The sequence below is a fragment of the Hylaeus volcanicus genome, chromosome 3 (genome assembly GCF_026283585.1).
Source record: "Hylaeus volcanicus isolate JK05 chromosome 3, UHH_iyHylVolc1.0_haploid, whole genome shotgun sequence".
Classification (NCBI taxonomy): domain Eukaryota; kingdom Metazoa; phylum Arthropoda; class Insecta; order Hymenoptera; family Colletidae; genus Hylaeus; species Hylaeus volcanicus.
The window spans coordinates 638,917-656,831 of record NC_071978.1 but is presented as its reverse complement, the minus strand read 5'-3'; the positions used below and the strand labels follow the sequence as shown (position 1 = coordinate 656,831).

Below are 17,915 nucleotides of genomic sequence, written 5' to 3'. Positions count from 1 at the left end.
TGATGGCGCCACCGATTACTTTAAATCGATTATTTTTTTATTTATCATAAATGGATAATTAGTACGATTCTTTACTTCGTAACACTACAGTGTATTAGTTAATATGTTAATTGTTCATTTTTATGAATAGTTATTTAATCCAGAAATGATTATCGACCCTTTAGTTAGTGGCGCCATCTAGTAGTAACAGCGGGAATTATTTTCACTACAAACTTGGGCATTTTGTTACCGATGGCGCTGATTATTATTTGGTTTAGAAAATATCTAATATAAAGAATATCTGAAATAGTACTGGGCCTAAAAACTACAGAATGTTATTTAGAACATTTATGCGGAAGGTTCTACATTTATAATACAAAACTTCGTTTTAAATTTAATTATTCGACAAGATTACTGTAAAATACCCTAGTGCTCAGAATCGACAACAAGAGTTTCTCCTCTGGAAAATTACTTCGTGGCTGCATCACCGAGATCTATGCTCCACTGTGCTCCCTTCCGGTTCGCTCTGTTGGAGTGGTTGTGTCTTGTTTAGTTTAGCTGTAATTAAATCTTTCTCCATCTTCCACTATGAAGATCTATAAGGATATTTTCACCGGTAAGTAGATGGAGACTGCCATTAAGTATTTTGTCTAAATAATAGTTTTTCATTTGTCTGTTATACAGAGAAATGAAGCGTCAAGTTTCATAGAAGGTCACAATGCATAGTGACGTTTCTTATTACACACTGAAAGCACGACAATGATAACTCTACTCGATCTCTTTTCTATTATTTAAATATTTAAAATGTATTATTATAATGTAAAAAAACATTTTTTTAAAGCGATTTTGTAGCACACAGATGTACTATTTGAAAATTTAAGATTTGTATTTATAACCTCTCCATATGTTTGAAGTGATTCATTGAAATTGTAAATTGCAAATAAATACGTTATTAGACTATCAACTCGTATAGATTTTATAATTCTATTTGTAGTAATAACATATAAATTTAAACTTCAACTGAATAATGTATCTTTGCACTATAGTTTTTGACACACATTGTTAAGGTAGTTAGATGATGTAAGAATGTGATTTTATAAATTAAATTTTTTATTAAAACAAAATACAAATTTCCATAGAAGTACAGAATTTTCTTAAAACAAGTTTATAATATATAATTTTTTATATTACAGGTGATGAGATGTTCTCAGACACCTACAAAATAAAACTGATTGACGATGTTATGTATGAAGTATATGGCAAGGTATAAACTTAAACATTATTTTTCAATCTATATTAAATTAGAAGTTCAATATATATATTAATTGTATTTGTTTTTTTTAATAATTAGTTAGTTTCTCGTAAAGCTGGAGAGATAGAAATTGCTGGATTTAATCCATCTGCAGAAGAAGCTGATGAAGGCACAGACGAATCTGTAGAAACAGGCGTTGATGTTGTTCTAAATCACAGACTTCAAGAAACTTTTGCATTTGGTGACAAAAAGTCATATACCCTCTATCTGAAAGATTATATGAAGAAGTAAGTATCTAAGTTGGTGTAATAATCGAATCTGTTAAAGAACAACTTCACTAATAATCAAATATTTTGCCAGATTAGTTGCAAGGTTGGAAGAGAAAGCTCCTGATCAGGTGGAAGTATTCAAAACAAACACGAATAAAGTTATGAAGGACGTATTAAGTCGTTTTAAGGACTTGCAGTTCTTCACTGGTGAATCTATGGACATTGATGGCATTGTCGCAATAATGGAATATCGCGATATCGACGGTGATTCTGTGCCTGTACTTATGTTATTCAAACACGGTCTTGAAGAAGAAAAGTTTTAAATAATTCTAGATATTCAACAAATTGCAAAAAAAAATATTGTGAGTTTTCCATTTATTATTTTCATATGTATACATGTTTATTCATGCTTTATACCATATTCACATGTATTTAGCATTGCACAAACATGTAAGATAAAAGTGGTAATAAGATTCCCGCTGTGGCTTACTTATCGAACATGGCGTCTATTTTATCCAGACATTTTAATAAGGAATTTAATTGTTACATGCACGAACTATCCAACGAAATATTCAATTAATTTTTGTATGTTTTTCAGATAAACTGAAATCAAGACTGTACACATGCTGGAAAGCTGTGAAATTTAGTTGAAGGGAAACACGATACTACTTCCAATCTCATTTTATAATGCAATTAACTTATTTTCTTTCCAAAAAAAAAAAAAAAACTAATCAGTAACGGACTCAAAGAAAGTAATATTTGTACATATAATGTATCTGAATAGATAATCTCAGACACGATATTCCTTCGATGTATCTGTATTTAAATCATTGTGGTGATTGTAAGATTATTTTATATCGTTTTTTTTTTATTCGATACCGTTAAACCATTTTATTTATGATTGAGAAATGGAAGATGGGGAAAGACCTTTGCAGCAATGAAACTACAATGCCTATAATTATCGTTAACATCAGGAAACGTCAGTGAATAATAAGTATAACAGAAACAACATACTCTGTATAACGTCTCACACGAATAAAAAGTGTTTTCATAAGTACTGCTCACTATCCGCGTTTTTATTTCGAGATGTTGTGACAACCACGAGTTATTAAATTTCTTTTTATAAGTGCAGAGCTCAACAAATAATATAGTTTACAAAATTCAATTACCTTTTATTACCTAATTAATCGTGCTAATAATGACCACAGTTTCAAACTCCTAACCAAGTATATATTAATAAAAGCAAAATGTAAATTAAATGCAAAAATTGTGTATGATTATTTCGAACCCAAGTGGCAGTTATGGAATGCAATAAGTAAAATGAACATATTTTTCGCTTCATAAAAATATTATATTCAGATAAGTCAGAATAGACGATTTATCTCTTGGCGCAAGACCGTACATCATATTTCTTTAATCAAGGATTGTTATTAGCCACACTGCTTTAGATATACAATACATTCATGGTATGACTTGTTCGCGTCTCCTTCAATACAACCTTTCCCTCGGCCACTGTCATTCCATCTTACACACTTCTTCTATGCCTATATAATTTATATACCCTTTATCGTCATACATCGTCTTGTGAATATATTACTCTTATTCTTTATAAAACAGTTACCAACTGAATGCAGAATTCGATATTTTAATATCATTTTTCGTATCTTTACTTGAAACAATATCATGTTTATACACACGAAAGCATTCCATAAAAGTCGTAATTTACATATACCTGTATCCATCCATATATGTATACATATACTTAGCAAATAGAACTACACAGATACGCTGACTATTCCTTCAATAAACGTGAAACGATAGTTACAGCTTAAAGATAATAAAAGATGGATTGAAAATGTACACGCCATGTGTTGTATATTGTATGCACATGTGGACAATGTATATATGTAATTATTTTAATTACTGAGCACACCACATAATTTTATCGGTACTACGGCAGTTTAACATGAAGTAATATAAATTCGAATTACTACATGAATTAACATCGATGTAAAACAATAAAAAAACAATGGCATTTACTATTACCCGGTAAAATTAACAACATTAAAACACAGATTAATATTTCCAAAAAGACATTTTTAAGCTGTGAACACAATTCAAGTATTTCTGAAACGGAATATTACGTTAGACACCTATATAACAAGTCTTGCGCAACGGTGATTCGTTAATTTACAATCAAATTATACAAAACCTACAGAATAAAATGGTACAATAATTTCAATGAAAATTATTTTTTTCAATGCGGGGGGAAGAGAAACTAAATACGGAATATTGAGCCATGCTAATATTCCAAAACATAATTAATTGTAATGGCAGTCGTGTGAGTTAATTTGTTATTGATGTAGCATTAATAGATACATATATATAGTTTATGACATTTATACACACAGAAGGATTTAGTACTCTGGCTTTTAGGTTATTTTATCGAAGGTACGGTATGTAGTAGAACACCAGCTACTGTTTAAGTGGAACGTACCTTAAATTTTTAGTAAAGTCAAACAGTTATTTTAGTCGTTATTACTATTAATATTAAACTTATTTGTACTGATATCTATGGAGAACGGGTGCGTAAAACACTTTCGGTACTACTACGAAAATTAATCGAATTAGCCGCTAACAAATTTCGATTCAACGATACCGATGATATTTATTTAAATTAAGGAGAAAATCTAACGATATACATTATCGAATATGTTAATCACACGTCACTGCATGTTTGAACAATTATACACATGTATACGAAGAATGATGAATTTTATAAATACCAAACAAAGTTTTCTTCTTCACTTCATTATGCATGACTGTACAGAATGTTTACAACGCACCACGTTCTTTCATTCTAGGACACTGTTACTAAGTAAAACATCACTACATACAATTTGAGCATCGTACCATTTCTATGATAGTTCAAGGAGGTATGGCAAAAGCATCGAGTTTACATCAATTATAATAGTATACAGTTCACTGTTTTTGAATATTGCTTCTTATAGAAGCATGCTGTTATTTAACAGGTTGTAACACATTCTAGAATCCACTCTCCTAAATCCTCTTACCTTAATCAATGTTTGATCATAGAACATTTCTTAATTCTGCCATTATCTTTATTATTCTACTGACTACTACTGAGGTTCTCATTATTATTTGTGAAAGAGTTCTGTCTATATATTCATATATTATTTGTATGTATAGATATCATCATTTTAACATTTATATATTTATATGAAACTTCATTCACAGGTAGCAAGCATTCACGCCCTCCATTCCTAATGGTCTTTCACTGCTTATTTTCTTTTATTAATTACATGTATTGAGGAATTAGATGAGGTGACCGCAAAAATGCGTTTTGTTCAGAGGTAATTTTGGTCAAGATGTATTTTTGAAGTGAATATAAAGAAAACAGAACATTACGACAAAGGAAATAGATTACAAAATTGTGATACAGTTTTCCTATTATTTTATAAATATATATAAATTGCGTTATTTGGTTTGCATTTGTCACAAATTATTTAAAATCGTGCTAATTGAGTAGAATAATATTCAAGGTTCATCATTATCATTCCATATAAGAACACTAAAAAATAATATAGCAGGCATCTGAAATGAACAGCAACTCCAGTATGTTACCAAAAAAAAATCGGAAATTTAATATTGTGTTTCTCTCGTGGTATGCATAACATTAAAAACTCTCATCAAATAGATAACAATAACCAACAACTAACAATCGTAAGCATTCACGCAAAAATAGAAATATGTTTAATAATATTTGATATTATCATAATTTATATTATCGAAGTAAGTATGATCATTTCTTACGATTTCTAGGGTACTATAGTAATTTATGTAGATGACTAAAACTGAAGGATGTTAAGATAAATTTTTTTTCGTAAAATTTACAATCGAAATAAAATAAAGATAAATATATATCTTTCGAGATATTTTACAAAAAAATGTATAAATAAATTTCTATAAATTTCCGAATTAATGCACTAAGATCAGGACAACGAGATTATAAAATACATATTCCACTAATTTCATAACCTTAAACTAAACCGAAGATTAAAATATAAAATTTGGAATTTATTGCAACCGACTCAGATCAATAATTATCTAGTTAAAAATATAATCTTTAAAAAACAAGATTAAAATTTGTCATTACTCTATATATATAAAGACTACAAATATAATAAAAATAGAATTAAAATAGATGCTTACAGTGCATAAAATTATTATTTTCTTACATCCTTCAGTTGAAATCATAAAAGAGTTCTGTAAATTTCTAACAACGACAGTAAAGTATCTATCTTAGCTCTGTCCTTGATCAGTTAATTCCTATGTCTCTAGATTTAAAGGATAACCATACATCTTGCAAGTATCTCTTTGAAATTTTAGGAATTCCTATATCTCGTAGCGCGTCGAACATTTCCAAAAGAAAAGAAAATTTTTGCGTTAGGCAATAAACTATCGAGAAACATTTACACCTTATTTGCCATTATACATAGCACTGTAAAATTACAATCAGAGACAAAAGGCAGAAAACTTGGTACGAAAAACTGTGTATCTAATTGAAATTTTCATGAGAATTTGCTCTACCAAAAGTGAAAATCTCTCTCAATGTAAAAGTCTTTACATTCGAATATCTCAATAACGTGTCAATGATCCTTAACGTCTCGATGACGTTGTTTTGATATTTTATTACAGACGTAAGCTGTATAAGCTTTTAATATATATGTAAAAAAAGAACTATTATAACATATTCAATTAATAATGAATTAGTAAGTTTATCTCTTTCTATATTCTAAAATACAAAACAATAAATTATCGTAGTGCACACGTGTAAAACGCATTCATTTATGCAAGTATGTATATTATCTATATGCAATCGTGGCTCTTCCAAGTGACGATCCGAATCGAGGCAGAGTTGGAATGTAAAAATACCCGAGAACTTATGCATAGATTGCGCCCACGTCGAAGATGATGCAAAAGAGGATCGTCGCCCGGCGATTCGTAAAACTATTTTGAAAGACTTGAGAAGCAATGAGGACTGACTCGTTGGCGGAGGGACAACATGTGAATGACAACAAGAAACGAAACGTGAGTGTCTTAGGAACTTCCATGGCTGCAGGGGGCGCAGTGGGATCGACGTAGACGCAATCGAAGATCGCTAATTCAGTGACGAGGTTACGCGTCTACGGGGAACTTTGCTCGGACGATGGCATGACAGACGTGTCACAAACTTTCAACGCTAAAAAGCTCTAGCAACACCACTGTTATTTCTATCCGAGTGCATCGTTGCGACTTCCGCCGTGCTCTCGATACGAATCGAACGAAAGACTGCCTCCTTACGTCGAACAAGAACCGTTAATAAAGTCATAAATAAGAAAGTGAGAAGGGAAATGTAAGTAAATTCCATCTCGCTGCTCGACGTGAGAATGCCTTGCATGGAGGCGTCGGTAATCGGCGAAGATTCTTTACGTTTACCTTGAATGTTGTATTTTTGTCGTTTTTTTCTTTTCTCATTTTTTTGTTTATGCATGCGTATCCTTGTTCTCTCACAGATCGGTGTGCCCCAGAACGCGGCACACCGTTTGCTCCTAAGGATCTGATCGCGATTCTAGCATCTCCACGAGGAAATCGTCGATAGGCACGTCGCCGATCATCTTGAAGAAGAATAAGTGCTCCAGGCATTTTAGTCCGATCGACCGGATGGAAGGCAAGCGCAACAATAATTTCGCGAATCTGCCAGCGTCGTCGGGCCAAGCCACGCGACAGTATCCTTCCAAGGCTGCGTAAATCTTCTCGCGAAGCAGAGTCACTTCCTGGACGGACTTTAGTCCTCGGACCTCCGGATTGAAGAGAATGATGGACCTGCGTACAACCAACGGTTTTTTTTTTTTGTTTTTTTTTTAAATACCTGGGAATACACAAAAATTCACTAGCCATCTCGAATTGCTGCCGTATAATCGGTTACTGACCTCAGACAACCAAGCTCAGTCCTGTCCATTTTCATCTCGCGCATTTTCGAGACGAGCTCCGAAAGCACTCTGTCGAATATCGTGCCCACGCCAGCCTGTTGCGCCGAGTTTCGTTGAACGGTCATACCTGTCGCCAAAACAATGCCGTCCTTCACGTCGATGGAACGATGAGAGAAGGAGGCTATCAACAGTTCGTTCCATCCAGCCCTGAGTAGAAGTACCTGATCCTCCAGCGGTAACGACGTAAAATGTGGGATATGTTTCGCCCATGCTACCAGCTGGAACAGCTGTTTGTTCGTGGCGTTGCAAATGTGCGACACTGCGTTCTGTGTATCGCCAAGAGATGCCAAATTAATTGAACAAAGTATTTCGTGGAACAGCACAACACTCGACGAAACCGTCGCGTCGCTCATAACGCGGATGTCGTCGAGACTTTTGTTCGAATATTTACCTCGTAATTTCCTTGCTGTTCCATCTTGCATTCGACTCGTTTCTCAGCCTCCAGGATTCGTTCGATCGGCATGTCCGAGTGTAAACTGCTCGTGCTCTCCACCTCGCTCTGATCCCGCTCCTTGGTGCGCTGACGTTCCTCCTGGACCGCCTCCCTTTTCATACCCATAGCCAAGCATTTCTGGTATCTGCAATACTGACAACGATTTCTCTGCCTCTTGTCGATGATGCAGGACTTCTCCTCGCGGCACGCGTACGAGAGGTCCTTGCGAACGGTCCTCTTGAAGAATCCCTTACAGCCCTCGCAGCTAGAAGAACGTTAAGCTCTGTTAAATACCTCGTAAATGTTTGTTTTTTAAATTAAAACGCGATAAAGACGAGGGTATCAACCTAAGATCGTTAAGATCGATAAGGTCGTGTATCAACAGCGACGGAAAGTGAATCACCAAAGAGCAGACGCCGACTCGTATTTCGCAAAGGCGTCCAATCCGACCATTGGCACCGTTTTATTTTTCCTCTTTCGTTCATTCTGTTTGACTAGCTCAGGATTTGTCGAATAAAGTGCCATCTGTTTACGGTTGCGCTGCCGTAATCCACGCCTCTTCGGAGGCATTGTTGCCAAAACAAACGAGAAATGCCTCGCGTGCAACTCAATCCACCGAAACTAATGGGGAACTGTTTACGTTTCGGAACGACAATTACGATCCAATAATTTCAGCTCTCTCTACACAAGACAATTAACTTTCCATCAGAAGGTGCACTATTACTTTGGACCAAACAGTCTTCTCTATTATTGGGTCAAGTAAAATAGATTTTCTGCGAGCCAAATAAAATAAAATATTTTCCACGGTCCAAGTGAAACAAAATAATATTTTTTGCAAGCTGAATTTTCGCGCTAACTTGGAACCAAAATGTTATAGTAATCTCCAAAGAAGGCACGGAACCCTTGCTTATCTCTCCATAAAGAAAGTCGTGCAATAAAGGGGAAAGGACGTTAAACGAAGTCAGTCCATCGACTATTTCCACATTCTGCAATCGTTAAGGCACCGACGGCCCAGCGTTTTCGGAGAAAATCGCTGGCCAGAGCCTTCGTTTTTAAAATTGGAACCACTCCAGAAATCCCGCCGTGGCCAGAGAAGCGACGACATTCCGCGAGGAAATTATTTTTGGTCCAGTCATTCCGTGTATTTTCGCGATGGTTTAGTGCGACCAATTTCATATTCCTTTCTCCTGTTTTCACTTGTGCGACAACATCGAGCGGAATCGCTCTTGTACGTTTTGGTTTCGAGAACAGTGATCGACGAGGAGAAGAGAAACGACGCGATGCTGAAAATCCCATGGATTTCGTCGATCGTACTGAATTTTCGCGAATCACGAAAGCGTTGCGATGCGGGTTGACGAGAACTCGCCACAAAATCCGGTGGATCGTGGCGTCGCAACGCGGAACAATAGACGAACACATTCATCTTCCGTTTTCGATGTTGCAACGTGCGAGGATAGCGATTGCGAACAAAAAGTTTCGACGTTTTATCGATAGTTTTAACAATAATAAATTTTGTTCCACTGACGTCAATTTTCGGTAGCGTCTATTTTCATTTAAATTCGCGTCGAAATCGACGGTGATTTAAACCATCGATACGGTCGAGGTTCTCGAAACGTGCAGACAAGGCACGTGACTAAATCTCTGGACCACCGCGGTGGAAGTCGTTTGATCTCTGCGAGTTTACTCGAAAGACAAATCTGTCTGACGGGAGACACGCGCGAAGGTGTCTTCGTTCCGCGAAGCCAAGTTTTCCTATCGAATCGTGGAAATGCTTGTCGATGTCTGTTTAAATTCCACGACGCAGCTGGGATCTAGTCCCATTGTCCTGTTCCATAAATTCTGTTTTAGAGTAGAACGGCGTTAGAGATAGAGGAAATAGAGAGGGATTCCACCTGCGAGGAACGAAACGAGACAGTTTCTTCTCGAGGTGACGCCATGCATCTGAGACGGCGTGCGAGCCCAGACCCTGATAATGGCCGTGATTGCTTAATTAGCTGCCACTGGAGCAAAGTGGCTTCACGACCAAGACGCGCAGCTTGTCTCTCTCTTCCCCTAGTAGGAACTACGGTTGGCTAGTCGTCCTAACCTCACGAGCCGCAACTAGCAGCAAGTCCAAGGTTGCCCTGATGCTCTGATGCAACACGCACAAGGCATTATCGGTTGGATGGTTCTGCGAGTCAAAGTGGGGAACGTCCGATACTAACAGAGGGCAAATAATGGGGCACTCGAACGCGCATAAACCTTTATGGACGATGCTAATGGATAAATTGCACGGATACTAAAATTTGAAATACTATTTTTAAGTATGAACATGGAGAGTATTGTAATAGAGCCAATGGTAGATACTAATAGAGTAGCAAAGACAGAGATCTTGCAGAGATAAATATGATTAAGCTTCGCCTAATATAGGTACATATAATAGAGGTAGATTCGCTTGTAATCGCACTCCATGTCTCGGGGTATCTTCCCAGAAGACTAACGTCCTCATCCTCGCTTTCGTCGTTACTGTGCGTGGAATTTACGCGAGATTGGGAAGTCGTTGGAAGTTTAATGGGATAAGTTGGCCGTTTGAAAACACGATTGATCTGTTGTTCAAGACACGTCCAAGAGATGAAAATACTAACGAGGTTGTAGTAAACATCTCTAATCTGTTCTAGAGACGAACAAGAATACGTGGGCGAGTTTATCGATCTTATTTACTTGTACAGCGAAAAATTAAATGTCAACGTTGAAGCATCCCTGGGAGCGTATCAGCTCGAGCCTTTTACATTGGAAAACAAAGCAAACACTGTTGGAAACTTGTATAAGCCCGTGTTTTCACGGGACAAGAGCTTAACGCTTCGACAACTTCGACGATACGTCCTTTTTATACGGATCGATCCAATGTCATATCCATAGAAATGCACGTGTATAGTTACCGAACGCGACTGGACAATACCAATCGATTCTTTCTGCAAGTATTTGTCCGCCCAATATGTCTCCTACTAACCGAACATTAGACGAGTAAGAACTCGTAATCGATGTTTCCATGTAATAGACGTCATCGACCTGTTAAGTCCCGCACATTGCATACAATTAATTTGCGAAACTACAATGGACTGTACTCGATACAATTCGACGTAGGAAAGCGTGTTCCAAAAATTGTCCTATTTTAATTCGTTGCTGTTTCACATCTCTTTTGACCATGACGCGAAGCAAAGGATTCGTAATTGTATCATCGACTTTCTTCGAGGCGCGTTTAAAGTCAATTGTCTGTCGCGCCAGTTGGTTCGACGACATTTTTATTATTCCTTCTGAGCAGGTTCGACGCACGATGATTATGCAAACGCAACACCGTTGCATGTGTACGTCGATGCTCGTTTTTCGTATGCGTGCGACGAAGTTATTAGCCAACGTTTGAACAACGGCTAAGTCGGTGCAGGACGGTGTCGATGGAGAAATTTACGATACCGCGACGAGTTTTTACGACGGGGAAGAACCGTCGCTGAATATACTTACGTATATATGTAATCGTTTGGCTTATTGCCATACCTAGGCGATACAGATGCTGTCCAAATGGTGCACCGAGGAACGAAAATATTTAAACATCAGAGTATGTGCCTTTATGTATACCGTGTACCTTACGACTGGAGATTGTCTCCAATGCAGTTTATTTCTCTCATCCTCGTTAAGATTAAGTCAATCCGTTTGAATTGTGTTTGCGATACGAAATGTAAGAGTGGGTCAAAGGTTGCGATAATTAAAAAAAGAGAAGAAGAAAAAAAAAATAAACTTTTATCGTTGCAACGGGGACGCGTATCGCAACGTGTACGTTATAGGTAACACAACGCTGTACTAAGTACGTTCTAAAATTACTGGTATCGCGGGTCGGGATTATCGAGCAAATTCGAGAACCTTGGACAGCCAGCCAACGAATGTCGGTTTGGTGCCTTCTTTGAGTATGTAATTCTCGAAATAATGATAATCCGTTGTATCCGAAAGCTTATCGAAACGAATGGTTCGTGTTGGAAAAATGTATTAAAAAGTATGTTTGGCTTACCTATAGACGCCGTAGTGCTTGCCGCTGGCGCGGTCTCCGCAGATCGAGCAAAGGTGCTTGCTACCAGAAAGAGGGTGGTTCGGCGGGTATGGTGCCACTGCTTTGTTCTGGCCACTCGGCGACGTGCTCAGAAGGTTGCTGTGACAACCAGCGTTGAAGGATCTTACATGCAAAGAAGAGAATAACAAAAACTCGACCTACGAAACTACTGCCCTGAATCGGGCAAAATATTGTGTACAAGTTCGTGGAATTTCACTCTAGCTTTAGAGTTCCAATGTGCTATATCAATTTGTACAAATATCGTAAGTATTTTTTTTTTTTTTTTTTTATTTATTTATTTATTTATTTATTCATTCTAAGTAACGCATCGAATATCTCGTATATTACAACCCAGCAATGAATCTGTCAAGTGTAAAGCGTGGAAGTATTTTGCCCAGTTTCTACGAAGGGGGGACACTACACCCGATGGTATACCCTCGATTTACGACGTCTGTTGCCAGAATACCGCTTCTTCGTATCCGTCGAATCGATTCGACCGCGTTACAGTACATTTCAGCGTCGTCCAATAACACTGTTCGACTACTTCGCTTTTCTTTATAAAGTATTTAGTTAATTTTGGCGACACTTACCCTGGACTGTTGGGACCGGAGGGACTGAAGTTTCCGGGACTGATAAGACTCGCTGTATCGGGCTTCATGTCGAGAGGACTCTGCGGACCCACCGAAGACATGGACATGTTACTGTTATCCAGACTTAACCCTAGAAAACAAAATTTGTTCCTAGTTAGAAAAAGAAGTTGACATCGAATCGTATACAATTTTAATTTCGTATTTCAATGATACAAGTTTAATCGCTGGTGTTGTAGACAGGAAAACGCTATCTCCACAGATGCAAATCAGATGAAATCTGAATTACAAATTTTAGGTACTCGACAGAACGACAACCTACCATTAAAATGTCACGAAAATTAACACACGCGTACAGGGTACCATTCTTCGTATCTCGAATACAGTTGCCATTTATCGCGCTTTTCAAATTTACGCTTTCATCCATTTACATTTCCAACGCCACTTTCAGCGTCGTCCTTTTACTTTTAACCTCGGGCGATCGCGATTCCCATCATCGTCCGATGAGGAGTGGCGTGTATCGTCTATTGCAAAGTGCAATGATGTTAATTACCGCTACGATAGTCCAAGGAGTCAGTCGCGACGGTTTACAGTTATACAAAATTGTAGCAGGAAACCTCAGCATAATAAGACAACAAGGATCGACATCTATTTTTTTTCCATCTGTTTTTCTGTATTCGGTATTAGCAGAATAAATACATCGTGGATTCGTGCCGTGACGCGCGGAAGGAATGACGACGACAAGATAAACAACAATGGGGTGTGAGAAGGGGTGTTATTGTTGAAGTTGAAGGAGACCCAGAGAGAATTAGGGAGCGCCGGATAATCCGCTAAGGACACTCCCAGATGATGACACTCCCTTCTCTCCCCGTTTCGCATCTCGCATCTCGCATCTCCCTTCTCTCCCCGTTTCGCATCTCGCTTCTCGCTTCTCGCTTCTCGCTGTCTCGCTTCTCGCTTCTCGCTGTCTCGCTTCTCGCTTCTCGCATCTCGCTTCTCGCTTCTCGCATCTCGCTTCTCGCTTCTCGCATCTCGCTTCTCGCTTCTCGTCATTTTCAGCGTTTTTACGTTTCTCTCATGAGCAGATCAATGTCATCGCGAGGAGACGCATCACAAGCTGACAAATGCGCAGCAGGCACATTGGAATTTATCGTGGGCTCAACAAACGGGCTTCTGCTAGTTCACGATTCGAAGGCACATTTTTTTAACTACAGCGATACCAATCGTTCCTCTATCGCCCTTCTCTTATCATATCGCCCTCTCTCTTAAAAAAGATATTTTCTATTAGAAAAACCTTGACGCGTCGACTGTCACAGTGTCATTGGACGAACCGATCCGCTTATCATCGCATAGGTACCAGATAAGTGGTTGTTCCTTCTTAACCGATACATATATCGATTCTTCGTTCTGCCTTTAAACTGGTTTCAGTTAGAAATTTCGACCATCAAAAACTTGACGAGTTCTGCATCAGAGGTGGCAGCTTTTTTATTCGTACTGTTACTAAAAGGAGTCCAAGCACGCGCGAGTCTGATCACTCCTGAAAAGGTTAAACGATACGTGGCACGATGACATCGAGCGTTCATCAGCCGCGCTTTTTTCCGCGAAACATATAATTACGTCGAGGCCGTCACTTCGGCGAGCAGCGACTTCTATTTCGAGTGTTAGGGTCGCTCGATTGCGTGTCTCTCATCGCCGCCGTTTATTAAGCGTTGCGCCGTCGCTTTAATTACGCAACGAGCGTGCAAAGCGGACCGAAGGTCGTCGACAGACTGCAAAAGGCTTTTGCATCTGCAGCGGCGAGCACCGAAATGCATTCTTGGATAAACATCCTCCTAGCCGACAGCGCGAAAACGAACAAAGTCCTCTCGCTCGCGTCGACGGCTGCGGGACAAACGTTCGGAGCTAACAGCGCCTTTCCAAGAGATTGGTCGTTGCCATTATTACGATAATGCTATATCTACGAGGAAAATGCCAACATGTTTCAATGTTCCGTTTGTAACTCTTAACTACTCGTGCTGGATCATGTTTGACTCGAGAGAAATCCTTAAAAAATAACCCTCTCCTACATCAAGCATCCATCTATCTAAACTTAATTTTATCTTAAAATGGAAAGTCACCAGGATTTCTCAGAAAGCTATACAAAGACCAATGTACGCGGAAACGAGCGTCATTGGCTACGTGTAGACGCGTTGAGTTTCGGTTCAAAGAGACCAAGTTGTGGACGCAGCTTTAACCGTATCAAAAGGGGCGAGAGGCGATGGGACGAGGACGCGAGAGTGGCTGCAAGGCCAAGTCCGGTGATGGTATATTATGCCGGCAGTGTCGGACACCTTGACCAGGCGCAAACAAGCCGGTGCAATGTTCGAAACTGTGCGCAACGCAACTGTATCAAGACATCTACGCATGCAATTACTTGGCAAACCGTCTATCTCCGAGATCGCAGATTCCACATTCTTGGCTTAGATCATTCTTGGCTCAAACAAGGACATAGTTTTACGAGGAAGAGCATAACCTTAGGAACTACGATATGATTAATTTAGGATATAGAGCTCAGGGTTCTCGAAGCCAGTTATCCCACGGACGTTAGTTTATCCTACAGTTGCCTTAGGCTAACTCCAACGAGTCGTTGTAAAGATATCGAGAACCCTACCTACCGATCCTGAAATGGTCAAACGACTCGAATGTTCACCGAATCGTTACTCCAACTTCTGACCGCTTCCTTTCGCATACACGTCAAAGAAAAACAGTTTTACGCATAACAGTATCCATGTTGCATGCACGACTGGGAAGAAGAATGAATTATGCAGGGGGACACTGGAGGAAACAGGAGGTGAGGAAGAAAAAGAGAAAGAGGGCGAATGACACGGAAAGGGGAGAAAAGAGGAGAAAACGAACTGACCTACGGCAACAAAGACTCAAGTGCGTTGGCTTTTGAATATTTAAAAGATATTCGCCTTAGCGAGTGAACCGACCCGACCGAGCGAATCGATCGCGGACAACGTAAAGGCGAACCACCCGAACCTGATTTTCAAGGGCAGAAGCCAGTGTGGAATTGGGAATGGTCATGTATTGCACCGGAGTATCGATCCTGTTACCGTGGTGCTGACAAACCCGCTCGAGGGTTCTGTTTATTCCACTTGACAATTCGGGGGGATGCGCTACTGCGACTCTACCACCACCGAGATGAAAATGCCGGACGCGAAATTTCTTCACCGTTCAAATTTCGCTACGTCGATGAAAAATTTGCCGTTTCAGTTTGTCACCCTTACGAACATCATTTATTCCGAGGGATATCGTTTGCTATACGCACGCTCCGCTATCGTCTTATCTCGAATTCTGCTTAGCGCGAGGAAACTAGCACGTACGTATATCGTGACTTTCAGGCGTCTCTTTTTCAAGGTCCAGAAATATTAAGCGTTATAGAAACATCTGCAGCGTAAGGGGATCTGTTTTCGGTGAATTTTTCGCGAACGAAACCCGAGACAGGAAAGAATAGAAGGGGAGAAGGTAATATTGCAGATGTAAAGGTCGACAAGGGGATAATAACAGAGCGTAGGCGGTGGATACGATGGAAGGGAAGAGCCGTCGTTATTAAAAAGAAGTATAACGGATAGTATCGTGTTTCATAACTGTTCCGCGGAACCATTAATAAATATTCCGTGAACTCTTGCATCCAGACTTGGATACGTCAGCCATAAAGTATAAAAGCCTATCACGATACATTGTCCATCACCGCTGCTTGGTATATCGAACATTCTCGATATAGAGCAACGAGAACGATAATTGTTACGACATCGACATTGAACTTTTTCTTTCAACGGCAATGTTTTGTTTCTCCAACCCCGGTCTACTCCCCGTAATCATAATAGAGCAACAACGTCTAGAGTCTAGAAAATCAGATATAACTTTCGGTCTCGGTGTTTATATTATGCTTCGAGAATCGCATCCTAGGCAACTTAGCAAGAATAATCAAAAGGATCATCGAATCGAAATTTACACGACCGCGAAACAACGATTCCGAACGTTTCGATGTCGTGCGATATCGCGAAACTATCCTCGAACCATGGAAGAAGATGAATATTTATGTTGCAAGAAGCGTCGAGAACCTTGGAAACGGCAATAAACCGTTTCAATGCTCCGTTTCGTTGCATTCCACGTTCACAGAATGGAAACCCCAAGAAGAACCAGCCACGGTGAACTAATAATCCAATATATGATATTATTTTACGAGATTTACTTTAGGGTTGAAAAAATGGCGGTCGATAATAATACTCGTAATGTTAATGTCGCAATTTAACGTAACACAGTAACACGAACAAGTCATTAGCATAGAAATGATCACGAATAACGACTGAAACGTATCTGTTTTCCTTCGCATCCAAACCCTCAAAATTGATCTTCCCACAGTTTACTCTGTACAGCATCGAGCTCGTGCAGCAGTATCGTAAATGAGTAATGCAAAATGCGAAAACGCGGTGCTCGTCGGCCAACGCTAACTTTAGATTCGTGTAAACGTGTAAGCGATGAATTAAGCAAATAACTCGACACGCGCTGGGTACATATCGCATACAGGGCGTTTCATAACGAGTGCAAACGTAAACTATATAAAAATCAACTCGACTCTGGATTTATTCGAATAATTCAGATGTCTGATAGCATACAGCGATGTTTAATGACGGTGAGATCGTTGCGGAATGATTTTTCAGTCATTATTCTATACCAAAGGTCCGAGGTTTGTGACGTCACCGTCTGACGATTTGAACGCTCTTCCGAAACTGAAAACCAGTTTCCCGCGCGGCGGACCACTTGTGCAAGCGCCTTGAGCGCATCGTGGACGCTGCAACACGCCAGCAACACTGCAACAGCCCCTCGAGACCGTAAATTCGCTATGAATTCCCCTCTTCGTCGAGCCAGCTACCCCGTAAATTGTCGAATACCGTCGAGTGTTTACGATAAAAGGCACACGCGATGGGGAATGTTGCTTATTGGTTACTTGCATACTTCTGATCCTCCAGAAGACTGGAGGCCAAGACTCCTCGCGACATCCGACCGATAACGTTCGCTTTTCATAGATGTGTACGTAACTTGTTTGCCATCCAAAAGAATTCCCAGGTATATCAGCCTTTTCGGTTTTCGAGGTATTCCTCGTTAATCACTCTAATTGGAATTGAAATGTCCGCGACTCGACCCATTTCCAGCGAACGAATTGTCCCATCAGGCACCCTCGTGGTTCGCGAATTAACGATTTCGCCGCACGCCAATGG

General features: G+C 39.4%; 2 protein-coding genes across 6 annotated transcripts in view; one reads left to right on the top strand and one right to left on the bottom strand.

The window, feature by feature from the left end:
• The first annotated feature begins 438 nt into the window (after positions 1-438).
• On the top strand, positions 439-2,564 carry LOC128874358 (translationally-controlled tumor protein homolog). The gene is made up of 5 exons (XM_054119041.1): positions 439-595; positions 1,173-1,243; positions 1,331-1,518; positions 1,592-1,862; positions 2,099-2,564. Exons 1-4 carry the CDS (start codon positions 568-570, stop codon positions 1,821-1,823), a joined length of 519 nt encoding a protein of 172 aa, XP_053975016.1. The 5' UTR covers positions 439-567; the 3' UTR covers positions 1,824-1,862; positions 2,099-2,564.
• The window catches only part of LOC128874356 (retinoic acid receptor RXR), a 38,618-nt gene continuing 23,063 nt past the window's right edge, over positions 2,361-17,915 (bottom strand). For 3 of the 5 annotated variants that reach the window (XM_054119038.1, XM_054119035.1, XM_054119036.1), the window contains 5 exons: positions 12,655-12,784; positions 12,026-12,187; positions 7,945-8,251; positions 7,494-7,819; positions 2,361-7,386 (listed from right to left, as the gene is read on the bottom strand). In XM_054119038.1, coding sequence (XP_053975013.1) covers positions 7,113-7,386; positions 7,494-7,819; positions 7,945-8,251; positions 12,026-12,187; positions 12,655-12,784 — 1,199 coding nt within the window. In that variant the 3' untranslated portion in view covers positions 2,361-7,112. The remainder of the gene's footprint in view (positions 7,387-7,493; positions 7,820-7,944; positions 8,252-12,025; positions 12,188-12,654; positions 12,785-17,915) is intronic. The other 2 variants (XM_054119039.1, XM_054119037.1) reach the window with 1 other exon arrangement.